Raw genomic sequence first — 16,177 nt, 5'->3', positions numbered from 1 at the left:
ATTCAATTTGAAAATCATAAAACCACAAAAGGCAACACTGCCACAATCTGCTTTTGCCTACGTGTGCATCAAGTGGTTCGCTAATGGTCTGCAAGGATTAATAGGATGCCACGTCACAGGTAAAAAATAAATAAATAAAATTAAGAAGACAGAGATAACAAGATTGTAGCTGACCAAGCTGTCTTGTTTTGTGTAAGTCAACACTACGCTGCTGCCAATATTCCTAGTCAATCCACAGGTAATTATTTTTAACAACCGAGAGAAAGTCATTCATGTACTGTAACGTCTTCCTCTTCCCCATCAGGGTTGAACCTATTGAAATGTATACTGAAATCAGCCTCAGACTCAGCATTCTCAAATTCGGCCGACACAGGGATAGCGGCAGGGTGGAGTACCCTAGCTTCTGGTTGGCAAAGTGTCGGTGTCTGACCCGGGCTGCCGTGGTCATTCACAGGACTTGACTTCTGCTTTGGTGGAGACGGCAAGATAGCACTGGGGAATCCCATGTTGTTCAAAGCCTCCAGAGTTCCATCTGGGTCAATCATAGCATTGATTGCTGAAGGGGAAAAAAAAAAGGAACACAGGGAAAAAAAAGAGAATTGCAGATGCAGTTAAATTTGGACGTGAACACTGCTCATGACTTGGATAATACTTCAACTACTGATGGTTGTATGATCTTAAAATTTGCCTGATCCTCTTGACACTGTATTTTAAACCCATTTGTGGTAATTCTGAGGCTGATCTACATTGGAGATTATACCGACCTGATTGCTTTCTCTGGTGCCCTGAACAGGCTCACACATGGGCCTTCTGGAGTCTGTTGGAAGACTGAGATCTGAAGATGTGGAATTTAAGAAAGATCTTTTTGAAATTTGCTCATCATTGCAAGAGGATAGGGATAATACTGGTTGTGGTTTTAATAAGCACTCCTAGATGTATTACTACTTGGATAACTGGGGATTCATTGCTAAGATGGGGTTCAGAGTAACTGGAAGGTTGGGGAGGCCCGAGAGAACATCCTCACACTTTGAATGCTACCACAAGCATGTTGTCCCTTTTCTTGGGTAAGGATGTGGGGCATCAGCCGTGTGCATTGTGTATGTGCCACTGGGCCTCAGGGACACCCTCAGAACCTCTATACTAATATCCCATGGCGGCACCCACGAGCCACACAGACCTGGCTACTGCATGGGAGGGGCTTTCATTCCAAAAGATCCTTGAGTTGATGAAGAAAACTCTTAGGGAGTGATTTCCAACTTGGTGTTGGGCAGAGGGGGGAGTTGGCAGAAGGAAGTACCTCTGATGTTAACAATCACTCAGAGGTCCTTTTCAAAGTATACTTCCATTCTACCAGCTAACAGTCGCTGTGTTATTAGCAAGACACTTTTCCCCATGGGAGCAGAACACATAACCCTTCGGGGTGTGGAAGCTGACTGGATGTTAACAATCACTGAGCTACGGCCAACAAATAATGCCTATGGTAATTCAAGCATCAAAGACTGAGTAGAATTAGCAGTTAACTCGGGAAGCTATTTGTTCTATCGCTGCAGATCCTAGCTCAAGACACACACAGGCATTAGTGCCTAAGATGTGCCACATACCCAAACAATGGCCCTGTCAACGTTCAGGAGGCAAACAGAGTCCCTTTCTCTTTCTTCTCTCTCTCCTTTTCCAGCCCCTTTGGCCAAGATGCACTCTTTTCTTGTGATTCATCCAAACAACTATCACTCATTTTAGAATACAAACTCATTTGGGGTGACATCATAAATGTAACTTAAGAAATGTCAAATCAGATAAATAGTATCAACTGTCAATAAGGATTCTGAGTTGCTCACACACATTTTAATACACTATTTTACATATTTTTTATGTATTAGTATTTATATACAAGTAAAATAGATAATATATAGAATACTATGACTTCATCTACAACAGCTAGCCCACATACCCAAGATTTAACTTTACCTTTTTATTTATACTGGATTTTAAAACTTCCTTTTTATGAATAATTTGGATACGTAGAACTATATATCCATACATTACTACATTTAACCAAATCACATTATAATATAGTAAGAATATTTTAAGAGATACCACATTCTAAAGTGGCATCTTAGAAGGTACTTGTTTGAAATCATTAGCTCTTCCTACTTAATTCAGTAGTAAATGTACCTTGTAGCTGCTTTTCAACTCTTTTCAGCTCTTGTAAGATAGAAGAAATCTCCTGTAGGGAGAGCAATGACAAAAATTAGCTTACTGTAAGGAAAGCATTTTTATTTGAATAGCAACAAATCTCACACTCCTCTTATTTGGAATATTTAACATCTACATGGCACGACATCTGCAGCAACAAGACAGGAAATGATTATGATATCCCATAAACAAGATGCAAATTTTATAATCTTTAATGTTTAACTAGAATTATTTTTTGAATGAGATAATGGTAAAAGATGAAAAGTTCAAGATAATACTACTGTAATAAGCAAAGACTTTGAAAAACTTGCATTGATCAACCTCACAACTTTGTAAAACTGTGTTAAGGATTTTCTTTGAAAAATGCATGACTAAGACTCTCTGACAATGAAAATCTGTACAAATTCTTAAGGAGGAGATAAGCAATCTACTGAGTAAGAGGAAATGATTCATGTCAACTTCTATTTAAGTTTGGCCCCTATTTCAAATCGCCTATTTATAATATATAATTGTTACAACAAAAAGAATGTATTAGCGAGAAACACAAAGTTCCTCCTTCGTACTGTCTACAGCTTTGAAGCAATCAACATTTTAAGCCCCTATGACAGACAGCTGAAGGTGTAAAACTTCCCAAATCTGGGTATTTGCATCTATTTAAAACCGTAAATCAACAAGCACTTCAAAAGTAAGCATATCATTCCCTTAAACCTATTAAAATGTTTTAATATTCAAGCAGAATTCCCATACCATGCTTGAGGTTTTCACAATTGGGACTTCACTCTCAGCTCTTAACTTGCTTTCTATTTCATCCCAATTCCGATCCTTATCTTTAAATAATATTCTAGAAATCAAAAAAAATAAACATTTTACTTTTCATGTTTTAAAAATCTGTCATATGTTTAACAGTCAAAGCTACACGAGGATAAAGAAAACCACTAAACAAAAACCGCAAATAAACTACTGAGCCAATATTACCAATTAGCTCATTTATGTGAGAAATCTGTATCAAAAAAAGCAAGTGTGTGGTTGTGAATACACACATACATCCTTTCACATTTATCACATTCGTTACTGAAAACCAAATATACAACAAATGTTGATGACACCCCCTCCAAATTGTTTTTATCTAACATTTGTAATTAACCATAAAATGACCACTTATTAAATTAGCACAACTTGGTTCAGAAAGAATGTGTGCAGTATAAACCTAAGATGAAATTAAGATGAACACAGACTGAATTAGGTATGAAGAATTTCCAACTGATTAAACTGTGAACATTATTTTAAAGGCTGAAAATTGGAGTACTTACTGTGCTTTTCTTTAAAAATCTTAATTCAGGTTAGATTTGTATATGATTAACCAATTAGAGTAAGACACTATCCTTCTGATAAAAATAACTGCCACACAGATAATTATCCTTACATTAGGAACTAAATATCTTAACTCAATATCTTAACTTATTAAATATCTTAACTTATTAAAAAAAAGTACCACAAAGTTTTGTCTTTCAAAAGTGGTGTCCTTCTCTCCCAAATACTTTGGAATCTTTGAGAGAGGACTCAGCAGCTTTAGAGAGATATAAATAATAGGCACCTTTCTGGTTTCCTTCTAAGATTTCTTTGTTGAGCCTGGAAATCTAGTTTAACTGACTTTATATAAACATCACCAGTGTACAAGTAAATAAATTATTACTACTGGAAGCTGATCAGTATTTAAGTAGTAAACTAAATTATATTATTTGTATTTCTTCAAAGATCAATATGGCAAGTACAACTTACTTTTGGCAAACATGAAATTCATCAACATCAAATCAAGTCTGGAACATCTATAATTATGCATCACCATTCTTAAAAGGGCAATAATGGTTCTAGAAACTGATAAATTTTCTAAACCTGAAAGGCTAATAAATGTCCTTGCCAGCTGTCTAAGAGCTGTTTTCATAATACTAAGATAATGAGGGCACTTATGGAAATTATGGGATATTTGTAAAAGAGTCCTTGCAGCATTAGGACTGGCGGGAAGAAATAGTGACTGTTTCATGGACCAATGGAGAACTGCAATGGACTCGTATAATAGAGCAAGTCCGTGCTTAGCCACAGCGTGCTAAAAATTTAGTGAATTTTGCCAGAAGATGGTTACTGGGTATAATGCTTGGGCTTCTCAAACTGTTAAATGGTACATATTTCACCTCTGCTTTTTTGAAAATGGCTTAGAATGGTCACCTGAGGTCCCTGACCCAAGAAAACCTGGAGCTCCTCCACAGCTTTAAGTACTGAAGGGATGAAAAACTTACTTTAAAGATAATCTGTAAATATTGCGGTATGGACTTAAGAAGCCAAACTTACCATTTTGGCTTTAGGAAGTGAACTCTAATACAGTATTTAAATCTAAGGAAGCAGAAAACTAGATCAAGACATTACATTAGACTAGGTCATACTGGTTAGAACTGTTTTTGTTTAAAGGTCATTACAGATCTATCAGGAAAAAATTCATAGCTTTTGAGTGATCTTCGTATTACATTACAGATTCAAAATGGTAGACTAAATGTCACCATGGGAACACATTAAATTCCAAGGATAATTCCATTCAATAATTTAACTATTAACCTAAAAAACCTTTCTTTGATAAGGCAGTTGGCTTTAGAATAAAGTCTCTGGTTCATACTCTACGACTTTCACTATCTATTCTCTAGTGCCCTTAATCCATGCAAATTAGGGTTACAAACTGGTAGTCTACCAACACAGGGCCATGCTACGCAGCTTGAGGGGGTCCTTTTCACATGGAATACTGTGAGAACTCCGTAAAATGGTTTTTGCATAAATATTTTCAGCCGTGCCCATAGAAAGCATTGGGGCAATTTAAATAGGTGTATATTGTTAGGCCCAGGTAGGCATTTGAGCTTATAACTCTTGGCATAAAAGTTAAAGACCAGTCATTCTCCAAACTGCCTGGTACTCCACACAAAAGGTTCAGGCTCTCTCCCTTAGATCTGCTTATTAAAAATTATACCTATCTTTGAATACTACCTTCCATAAAGCCTTCCTTCATTGTCCTGAATGAAAGTGATCCTTTCTTTGTCTTTATCTATAAGTGGGCACCAATCTACCACATGCTACCCTGTACAAAAGTGTGTATGTGCTTCACCTTGCTGATCAGATTGTAAACCCCGTAAGGGTAGGGATGAGGTTTTATCCTCCTTATGATCTTCCGCAGAGCCCACCATAGTGCTTTACAACACATGGTACAATTCAATGCTCACACTGAAGGCAACAATATCAAACTTGATTGAGGCATTTTTACGTATTTAACCTTTTTAAATTCTGTCAAGTTTCTGGGACAGTAAGATCAATCAACCAATGAATGAATGTGTTTTTTGGTCTCAATTTTAATTAAATGTTAAAGCCACAAAAAGTAGTTTTCTTTGGAGGAAACTAGCGAGGAGTTCAGTGCAGACTGAGAAAGATACTTGGTAGGAAGCAACAGTCAACAGGAAGAGAGAATGGTATCAGTCAGGGACATGATGAAAATCTACTGAATGAATACATGAGTGAATGGGGACCCAGTTACTGTGGAGGACGACTTGTATTTCAATAGGTGGGATGAAATAAAAAGGGATCTCCATTTACAGGTGAGAAGACTTCAGAGTTTTCCTGCTGGTAGGTCGTATGACCACATGATGAGACCTACATGTACTTTTATGGTAACGTTGGCTATTGAGAGGACCCTATTAAGGTATTAGCTTTCCATGGTTTTTTATGGTAAAGTCCAAACTCCTGAACAAATTCAACCTACATGGACCCTCCCTTACCTCTCCAGGGTCATCTCTCATCACCCCCGGTCCTCTTACTTCACCCAGGTTTTGACCATCTAACACCATGCAAAATTTAGTTATATGGGTCATCCTTCTAAATTTACTGGAAGAGAAAGCAAACTGCCTTTACAGTAGCTTAAAACATGTTAAAATGGTTGTGTTTTTAAAAGAACACCTTAAACACAATATTTTAAAAAGGTACTTTTGGAAGAGTTTTAGAAAAGAATTATCTAAATGATTTCTCTTAAACTAGATAGTTAGCCTTGAAATTCAATAACACGGTGTTCAATGTGTTTTTACCATCATTAGGTACTTATCAAACACTGATGAAATGTATTATTTCAACATACAAGCAATATAAGATTGTGTGCAATATTACAATTCACAAACCATATTCAGACATGGTTTCATTATATCTTAAAATTTTATTTACAGGAATCAGAAATTAACCCACAGCATCAATGAATTTCTGAGGTATTTTTACATAGTTTTTATACCTTGAACCTTCTTTTATACCTTGAGCCCTTATCTTGATATCCCTTAAAAATGTACCAGTTTATCTCTTCATTGTATTGCCTTGTAAAAAATATTAAATTCTCCTTAGGTTAAAAAGGATAATGTAATCTACATTGTCTTGTCCTATTTTTTACTTTTTAGATTTTTTTTTTAACAAAAGTAATACAGAACATGGTTAAAAATACAAATATTTCAGAAAAAAAGCATACATATTATATGTAACACCTATTATGTGTGTATGTGAATGTTCATATACATATAATTCTTCCCTCCAGGTTTACTTCTTAAAGGTTTAGGCCTCATAACATATTTACTCTTCTATACCTTGGTCTTTTCACTTAATACCTTTACCTTTACAAAAGAGTTCTCAGAGAAGTATATTAACAGCGTCTCCAAATACAGTTGAAACACGAGGCATATTACCTTCACAGTGACTGCATGTTTGGCTTTTCTTAAGGAGTACCTTGTACATTTAACTAATTTAAATAGTTATTTTAATGACTACCATTATGCTGCCATCCATGTTTTTTTTTTCCAAGATAATTTACCCGTATCAATTTTCAGATCTTCCTATAAATTTTAAGTAAACTGAACTTCCTACAAAGTAATAGTAATTTAATATTCACTCATGAACAAATAGTTACATAGTATATTCTAGGTACTTTATAATTGGACAAAGACCACTGCTCTCATGGGATTTACACATTAGCTCACTTACTGAGCATATCCACTTAAACAAAGTTAGCTTTTCCTGCTATCTCCATGTGATTTGTCTTCATTATTTTGCTTTAATCATCTGATTTTACTATTCACAACTTCTATTCCAACCAAGCCCAATCACCCCTTTTTCCTTTTTATTATTAAAATCATTAGTTATACAGAATAAAAAGTACAAAGACAATATAATTTAATTGGATCCTTTCTAAATTAGGAAAATGTGTCCATTTTAAGGTTCGTATTTGATTGTAAAGAAATCAAATTAGTTGCATGTTATTTATAAATAACACATTCTGTAATTTCTGATTTGGCTTAGTGAGCCCATTGTTTTTCTTTTAATCATACTCAGTGACTAAGCAATCCGCACCCTTGGTATCATCTTAGGTAAGGTATGTGTATGTGTCCCCCAGTAGCTACATCACTTCCAAGTGTGCTGATCCCACCACCTTCTCTGAAAAGTCACAGTGCTCTCCTTCACCACAACAGCCCATCATCCTAGGAGTTGCCAGTACAACATGCAGCTGGACAAATTAAGTCCAACCAACTGAAATTTGTAGGGAAAAAAATTTTAAGCCTAACCAATTAGTTATTACACACGAACTAACAATCGTGCCTGCCTAATACCAGGAGTCATGCCTCAAGTTTGGCTCAAGTACTCACTGTAGTTGAAGGTGGTAACATTGTTATTCTGAATTTAATTCCACTAAAATTATATTCTAGAACTAGGACATACTGGAAGGATAATGAACCAAAGGGATAAATAAATGAAATAAATATTGATAAAAATAATCTTATATGGGAACAAAATCTCCAAATTTCTTCAGACTGAATGATTTTTGACTGCATATTATTTGTCCTGCACTGTTTTGATGCCCTCATAATTGAGTACACAAGGCAGACAAGTAACCAGGCATTCTGAGTCTTTTAAAATTATGCAATACTGTCCTCTTTACTGATGAGGAAGATGAAATTAGACTCAACTTTCAGGTCTTATAAAAGCCACCCCCAAAGGTCTGTTAAATACTTACCTATTATTTTGTGGAGGAGCAAACTGTTCCTGGTTATTAATAAAGTTAACCTAAGTAATTAGAGCTGTTAACTCTCAATTACAAAGGGCTGATTATTTAGGACATTTCTTTCCCTTTTTGCCCCCTGCATGTGATCTAGCTTATGGCTGTTACTTACACCTACAAAAGACAAGGAATGGGACACTGGCAGCAGGAAGACTCAGTGCCACCGGCTTCACTAGCTCCTACTAGCTGTGGGGGTAGCAGGCTCGCACAAAGTGGCACACGTGTCTGTTAATAATGGAAGCTGGGAGGTTCCAGTGACAGAACAGTACCTGATCTTTCCAGCTGTTTTATCTATAGACTGTCTTATCTTCCTAGAAAACTGAAAGACGGATGACAGCAGCAGATTATCTCCCATGACCTGAAACATCCAAAGAAATTATATTAAAATATTACCACTGTATTGTAAAACCATTGAGAACACCAGTCACAGCCCACTATGTTTAGGGGAATTTAGTATGTATGCTAATTTTAATAAAAGGTCAATGAAGAATATAATTAGAATTAAACTATATAACTCAACTATATAACTAAATTGAGAAAGAGAAATAAATATCAACAAAGGAGTTCCTTTTTTAAAAAAAACTTGTCAAGGTTCCATGTTATTTTGGTCCACACCACTTTTAAAAACCAATCCATATTATCTTATCTTCAATGACTATCATGATCCTCTTTCTCATGCCTCCAAATCAAATGATAATAAAAGGGAAAATACAAATAATTTAGAATGCTAAGTTTATTATCTATTCTTTCACCAAATAATATGAACGTAGAGATGAAGAAGGTTACAATCCTGCTCTTTGGAGCAGAGTCTAGTGGGAGAGATAATTTTTAAAAATTTACTCAAAAGAGGGGCGCATGGCTCAGTTGGTTAAGCATCTGACTTCAGCTCAGGTCATGATCTCTCAGTCCAGGAGTTTGAGCCCTGCATTGGGCTCTGTGCTGACAGCTTAGAGCCTGGAGCCTGCTTCAGGTTCTGTCTGTCTGTCTCTCTCTCAAAAATAAATGTTAAAAAAAAAATTTACTCAAAAGAGTAAGTTTTTATTATGGAGGTTGGTACCACCCTACTTGAAACTTATGGGCAAAACTAGGGCTTGGCAAACTTCTGTAAAAGGCCAGAGTGAAGGTTTCAGGTCATCTGGTCTCTGTTACAACTATTACCAAACTCAGTGTTATGAAAGCAGCTGTAGATAACACACAAACGAGCAGGCATGGCTGTGCTGAGATACCGCTTTATTTATAAAAACAGGTGGCAGGCTGGATTTGGTCTCCAGAAGCGAGAAAAAGGACTGAACTTGGGGCTCGATGTGGGTTCCCAAATCACCTCCTTGTATGTCAAAACTGTATTTAGACTCTGCAAGACAATCCAAAAAATAAGATATGGCCTTGGAGGTTAAGAAGCTTTAAAGAGCAGTGTGGGAGTTAAAAGTACCTAGGAAATACTGTTAAATATTTTATCAAAAAGAACATAAATAAGTGCTAACTTTTGTGAATTGGTGCCAGGCAAATTCTAATGAAAGGGAGTTCAGTGAAAGGAGGCAGAAGTAAGGAAGGCACCATGGAAAATGAGAACCCGAGAATGACAAGGGTTGGGGGATAAGGGCTGACAAGTCAGTGGGGGATAAAAAGTTACTTAGGATGTGATCAGCAACATACAGGCAGTAAAAAGGCTACATAAACATGATTTTGAGAGCCTTGAGAAAACAAGCCAAAACAAGAGTGGAAGACATGTATCACTTAGGCCAGGGCAGGGAGTGTGTGTTAAAAGCATCTAGAATAGGGCACCTGGGTGGCTCAGTAGTTAAGCACCTGACTTTGGCTCAGGTCATGATCTCAGGGTTTCTGAGTTCGAGTCCCACATTGGGTGAGCTTGAGCCCCGCTTCGGGTGAGCCCCGCTTCGGGTAAAAACATGAGCCCCACTTCGGGTGAGCCCTGCTTCTTTCTCTCTCTCCCTCACCCTGCCCCTCATGGGATTCTCTCTGCCCCCTGCTCACTTTCGCCACCCTCTCTCTCACAAAAAATAGATAAGTAAATAAAAATAAACCAACCAAACAAAAGCATCTAGTATATAGTGCAGTGGCAGCCATGGAGCTAGCTGTGTGCTTTCCCGTTGGGACATTTTTTTCTACTTAGTATTATGCAAACATACACATTCTTACGTACTTTTAGCTCCTGTTCCTTAAATCCAGGGATGCACAGGATGCCAGCCTATGATCAAACCCTTTTTGCCCTCTGCTGCTTTCTACAATCTTCTCCTACCCGTGCCCTAAGGCTTTTTACCTGTACCACCCCTGCATGTCATCCTTCAATTAGCTCGTTCCATGGTGCCATTTGAAATAGCCAGTTTCTGGTGAATAAACCAAACTATATCCTTGAATTTTTCCCAAGCTCATTTCATCTAATTTCCATTATCATAAGCCTTTCCAATAAACCTCTCTTTACTTGATTTGTCACTGCCACATTTACTTAATAATTTTTATCTGCATTGGTTCACAAGTATATAGAATTAATCACAATTCTTTTTAAAAAAAATTTTATGTTTATTTTTGAGAGGGGAGGAGGGGCAGAGGGAGAGGGAAACACAGAACCTGAGGTAGGCTTCAGGCTCCAAGCTGTCAGCACAGAGCCCGATGCGGGGCTCCAACTCATGAACCGTATCATGACCTGAACTGAAGTTGGTTGCTTAACCAGCTGAGACACCCAGGCACCTTTAATCACAGTTCTTAATTCATGACATAGCTCACTAGTCTAACACGGACCACTTTTTCTTTCTTTCTCATGAATAACGTAAGAAGCACTTATGAATCTAACACCAAAACAAAGGCTAGAATGCAACAATAAGCCATTTGCTCCCGATGCCATAGGAAGAGGATACTTGCCTCTGACCTCAAGCTGTGTGATTTGGTTTCACCAATGGGACAGTAGCAGACACGACATGAACGTGAAGTGTGCCTGCATGGTGGGGCTTGCTCCCTTGTGTTTCTGATACAACCATGACAAGAACATGCCTTAGCCAGCCCACTCGTCCAATCAATAAAAGACACATGGGGCAGACCTGGACTCAACCTATAACTTTTTTTTTTTTAAAGATATTTCAAAGTTTATTTGAGAGAGAGAGAGAGAGAGAGAGAGAGAGAAAGAATGGGGAGGAGCAGAGAGAGAGGGAGACACAGAATCTGAAGCAGGCTCCAGGCTCTGAGCTGTCAGCACAGATCCCGACATGGGGCTCGAACTCACGAATTGCGAGATCATGACCTGAGCTGAGTTGACGCTTAGCCGACTGGGCCACCCAGGCACCCCTCAACCTGTAACTTTCAATTGTCCAGCTGAGCTGTCCCAGTTAACCCACAGGTATGTGATAAATTTATGCTTACTGCTCTATGCCAGTGAGATTTTTGTAGTTTGTTATACAGAAATAGCTGACTGATATAATCTACTTCTACTTCTGTGGTTTCCCCCTCCCCATTTCCCTACTGCCCTCCGCCCAAGTTGAACAGTATCTTAAATTCCATTCATCATTCCCTTGCTTTCCTTTTTATATCATGTGTTACTTCCATTTCTGTCCTAAGTATATCTTTTCATTTTTAAAAAATGTATGAGAAAGAATCACATTATATATCTTCTGAGAATTACTTTTTTCATTTACTGTTATACTGTTAAAATTCATCCATGTAGTGGCATAGTGCTGTACTTCATTTATTTTTATTACTCTGTAAGTATTCAATTTGTGAACATACCAGTTTATACATTCTCTTTCTGCTGATAAAAAGTTAGACAGTTCCCAAGTTTTTGTTAGGCCCATAGCGGTACTATAAATATTCTTTTGCATGACTTCTTTTGGCAATAGGAAAGGGTTTCTCTTGAGCCTGTACTAGAGGTAAAACTGTGTGATATGATCATGTGACATGTTTACATTCAACTTTAGGAAATAATGTCAAACTGTTTTTCCAAAGTGTGCCAATTTAACCTCTAGTGGCAACACAAAAAGGAGTCTATGTATCCAAGCTCTCCAATACTTACTATTTTAAGATTTTTAATTTATTGCCAATTGAATAAGAATCACATTTTCGCCCTGAAATGTATTTCTCTGAATACTCATGAGGTTTAACATCTCTATTTTGTAGACTTCAGTTAATTTCTCTTCAGTCAAATGCTGTTCATGTCTTTTGGTGATTTTTCTGTGGAGATTGTTTTTGCCTTACTTGATTGGTAGGGCCTTCTTTATGTATTCTGTATACTACTCCTTCATTGACTGCATGTTTCACAAAGTCTTTCAATATACTCTAATTTATCAGTCTTTTATTTTAAAGCTTTTTTGTGTCTTTTTTTGAAAGACATTTACCTATACTTTTAACTAAAAGTTTTAAAGTTTTGCTTTTGCCCTTTAGAAACTTAACTCATTTGTAGTTGATTATTTTGTACATGATTTAATGTCAAGATGAAACTTCACTCTACTCATAAGGGCAAGCACTTTTTTCCCCAGCCCCATTTATTGAACAGTTCCTCCTTTTCCCACAACAGGACATGTTTCCTCTGACATTTGTTAAAGTTTGTGGTTTACTTACTTCATCTCTGCTCCAGGTTCTCCGCCTTGTAATTGTTAAGTGATCAGGAGGCTCTGTTGGTTGAGGTCTTGGATCATTAGACCGACCGTTGTTTCCTTCTGGTGTTTTAGAATGAACTAATGGAGGGATCTTTCGGAAGTTGAGGCTTTCATCAAAAACACGATCAACCAACTAATAGGACAAAAGCATATCCTTATGAGAATAATTTGGGTAAGTACCGATATTGGCATTATAATTTTTTTTATTAGACAGAAGTTATTACATTCTCAAGTAGTAACAGAAGCATGATATCTTCAATAAACCAATTACTCTTTCTTTTTATAAGTTCTTCAAAGGTGCCTGTTTAATAAAATAGATGTTCATCTACACAGATTTTTAAAATCCAAAATACAGAACTTTGTTAAGTTCAATCCTTCCATGGATAAGATTTCCCCCAACTGTAAAACAGATAGTAAATAGAAAAAGCTGAGCCATGTAGATGGACAAGTTCATTTTACTCACAATGCCTTACCAATGTAAAATAATGTTTCTTTTTCTTTTAGTTTCCTATGTTGTTTTTTGTTTTTCTTCCCCAAATCCAGGTGCCAAATTTCTTCACAAATACATAAATTGCAAATTCCAATTAAGTTTACAAAGGAAACAATTTTTAAATCCACAAAGTAAGTATTTTGGTCTTAGGTAAACTTTTAACAATGCTACAGCAGTTACATATTCTAGTGAAAATGACATACTGCCATCTACAGTGCAAATTATACACATCCAATAATACAAAGTAACTCAGGTTTACTGAAGAAGGAATAAATTTTAGTACAATATTCTAAGATAAAACAAAAAGGAAAAATGAAAGTCTATTCAATGAAATGACTGAGTAATTTTACTGGGTCTGCGTGAGCGTATAATCATGTTAGGTAACATTTAGTTAGATAGCTGAGGAAATAATGTCTTCATCGTTTTAAATGTACCAGAAGAATTGTGTATGTCTTGCCACCAAGAAGATCCTTTTGTTTTTCACCAATGAGGATGATTTTATATACATTTACAATTGATCAATGTGGTAACAAAACTCTACACAGATTCACAAAAGCTCATTTACCAACTTAGACAACACATGAAGGTGAAAAACAACAACTACAACAACAAAAATGACCATTAAAGAACTGGATTATAAAAGGAATGTGACAAAAAGCAAAGGAAGAGATTATTAAGAGAGTTTGTCAAAATCGAATCTGTCAAAAAGGCTAGCCATTTGGAGCTACTATTGATGACATTATTTTACAAAATTAACGAAGCACATTAGAGGCTGGCATTTTTTCCTGTAAAAGGCTAGATAATAAATACTTTCAGCTTTACAGCCATACAGTGTCTAACTACTCATTTCTGACATTATATCACAAAACAGCCAGATAATTAAACAAAAGAATGTGGCTTTGTCCCAATAAAACTTTTAATTCATTCTCTCAAATGCCAATCTTTTGCTTGTATTTCTGCACCAGATCGAGAGCCAACATGTCAGAGTACCATTTATTTTTCATTATCCATTAAAGGCACCCTCTGGAGCAACGTTAGAGAGCCAGAGAGCAGGAGGTTCCGGTTTGGGGAGGGCAATAGTCTCTACGTGCTACCTTGCATTCCAGAACTTACAGGAAGGTTTCAAAACTAAATATGCATGTATTTGTGTGTGGTTGTGTATGTGTATATATCTTTGTGTATCTATGTGTGTATATCTTTCAGTTTTCAAGGTATCCTTAAGCATTTATGTGTAATTTTCAACAGAATTATTTCAAATTAGTGGAAACTACAATTTTTCCTTTATTTGCTATTAGAGGTATCTACTAGCCAGCTACATATAAAAATGCCTTTTTAATTGAAGTATTTTCATAGCCAAATTTTATGGAAGGGTTATACAATCATTTATCAAATTTTAGTTTGCTTTTCAGATGTCATTTATAGTCATATTTTCCAGTGAAACTATATACCAGTAATTGGCAGACAAAGTACCGGTTTTAAATAATTTTACAGCTTCATGGAATAATAGACCAAATGTTAGCCTTTGCTAGTTTTGTTACAAAAACATAAAAAGAAAAATTTTAAACCAAAGTTGGAAAATGCAGAGCTTCATGCAAACAGGGAGGGTGGGTATAACTCAAATAAACTCAGCAAAAGGCTAAAAGCAAAAGAAACAAAGAAAAGGAAGAACCTTCTGCATCTGTCCATGAAGATCTCCTACCTCTTCTCTAGTGTCTATGGCAGAGCCCGGGGTGGTGGCCGCAGTGCTTACTGTGGTGCTGGGGGCGGTGCCCGACGATGTCACTGAGTCTATCTCGCCTGCTACGTCGTTGATTTCCCGAGCAATGAGGGCAAGATCCTGGCTGATCCTGGTGATAGTTTCAGAAAAGAAGTTTAATCTCTTTTAAACAACAGCTCTAGACACAATCATTTGTGATAGAATCCATTACATAAGCTCGACATCTAATTAAAGATCTGTACCAAAAACTTAAGACTTTTTGGAAATCCTATCAACTATTTTGATACTCAAAAAAGCTTTCAAGCTTTAATTCCAAAAATTAATAAAATTAAATTTCACGTCACTTTGAAAAATATGTTAAACACCCTGAAGTAGTGACACATCTTTCAAAATACAGTTAATGTTAACGACCAGCACTAACAGATGACAGCTCTTAGACTTGGGGGTGGTAAACAGAAGAACCCAAGGAGTCCATGAACCTGGATAAGAAGGAGCAATTACAACTTCATTCTCACTAACCTCCACCTGAAGCTTAGCATTTCTTTCAGTGAGAATTCGGGTAACAAACAGTAGCGGAATTAGTGATACTGGGGTTTTTTCCACCCACGGAAATCATAGATAGTATGGTTGCTATAGGTGTCCCAGAGCCTTTCATCATCACTGCCTCAAGATTACTGCGGTCATTAAACCCACAGCAACAAAGTTCCAGGTATTACTCTGTCACTTTAAAAATACTTTGATAGGGGCGCCTGGGTGGCTCAGTCGGTTAAGCGTCCGACTTCGGCTCAGGTCATGATCTCACGGTCTGTGAGTTCGAGCCCCGCGTCAGGCTCTGTGCTGACAGCTCAGAGCCTGGAGCCTGTTTCAGATTCTGTGTCTCCCCCTCTCTCTGCCCCTCCCCTGTTCACACTCTGTCTCTCTCTGTCTCAAAATAAATAAACGTTAAAAAAAAAAAATTAAAAAAAAAAAAATACTTTGATAACATCACAAAGAAATGCAATCATACTGAAACACAACGAAGTAATTTCATGTTTATGTATTTATTTAGTTTTAAAGTT

At 36.8% G+C, this 16,177-nt stretch overlaps 1 protein-coding gene across 17 annotated transcripts in view; it reads right to left on the bottom strand.

Moving 5' to 3' along the window:
- CEP170 (centrosomal protein 170) overlaps nucleotides 1-16,177 on the bottom strand; it is a 128,039-nt gene that overhangs the window by 3,377 nt on the left and 108,485 nt on the right. For 8 of the 17 annotated variants that reach the window (XM_042926479.1, XM_042926475.1, XM_042926485.1 and 5 more), the window contains 6 exons: nucleotides 15,072-15,249; nucleotides 12,875-13,045; nucleotides 8,581-8,669; nucleotides 2,941-3,034; nucleotides 2,173-2,224; nucleotides 52-556 (listed from right to left, as the gene is read on the bottom strand). In XM_042926479.1, the coding sequence (XP_042782413.1) occupies nucleotides 267-556; nucleotides 2,173-2,224; nucleotides 2,941-3,034; nucleotides 8,581-8,669; nucleotides 12,875-13,045; nucleotides 15,072-15,249 (874 nt within the window). In that variant the 3' untranslated portion in view covers nucleotides 52-266. Of the gene's footprint in view, nucleotides 1-51; nucleotides 557-2,172; nucleotides 2,225-2,940; nucleotides 3,035-8,580; nucleotides 8,670-12,874; nucleotides 13,046-15,071; nucleotides 15,250-16,177 lie in introns of those variants that run through there. The other 9 variants (XR_006199160.1, XM_042926484.1, XM_042926482.1 and 6 more) reach the window with 4 other exon arrangements.

This window comes from Panthera leo, chromosome F3, assembly GCF_018350215.1.
Source record: "Panthera leo isolate Ple1 chromosome F3, P.leo_Ple1_pat1.1, whole genome shotgun sequence".
Classification (NCBI taxonomy): domain Eukaryota; kingdom Metazoa; phylum Chordata; class Mammalia; order Carnivora; family Felidae; genus Panthera; species Panthera leo.
Note: the sequence above shows the minus strand (reverse complement) of the source record. Positions and strands in the feature narration are given on the sequence as shown.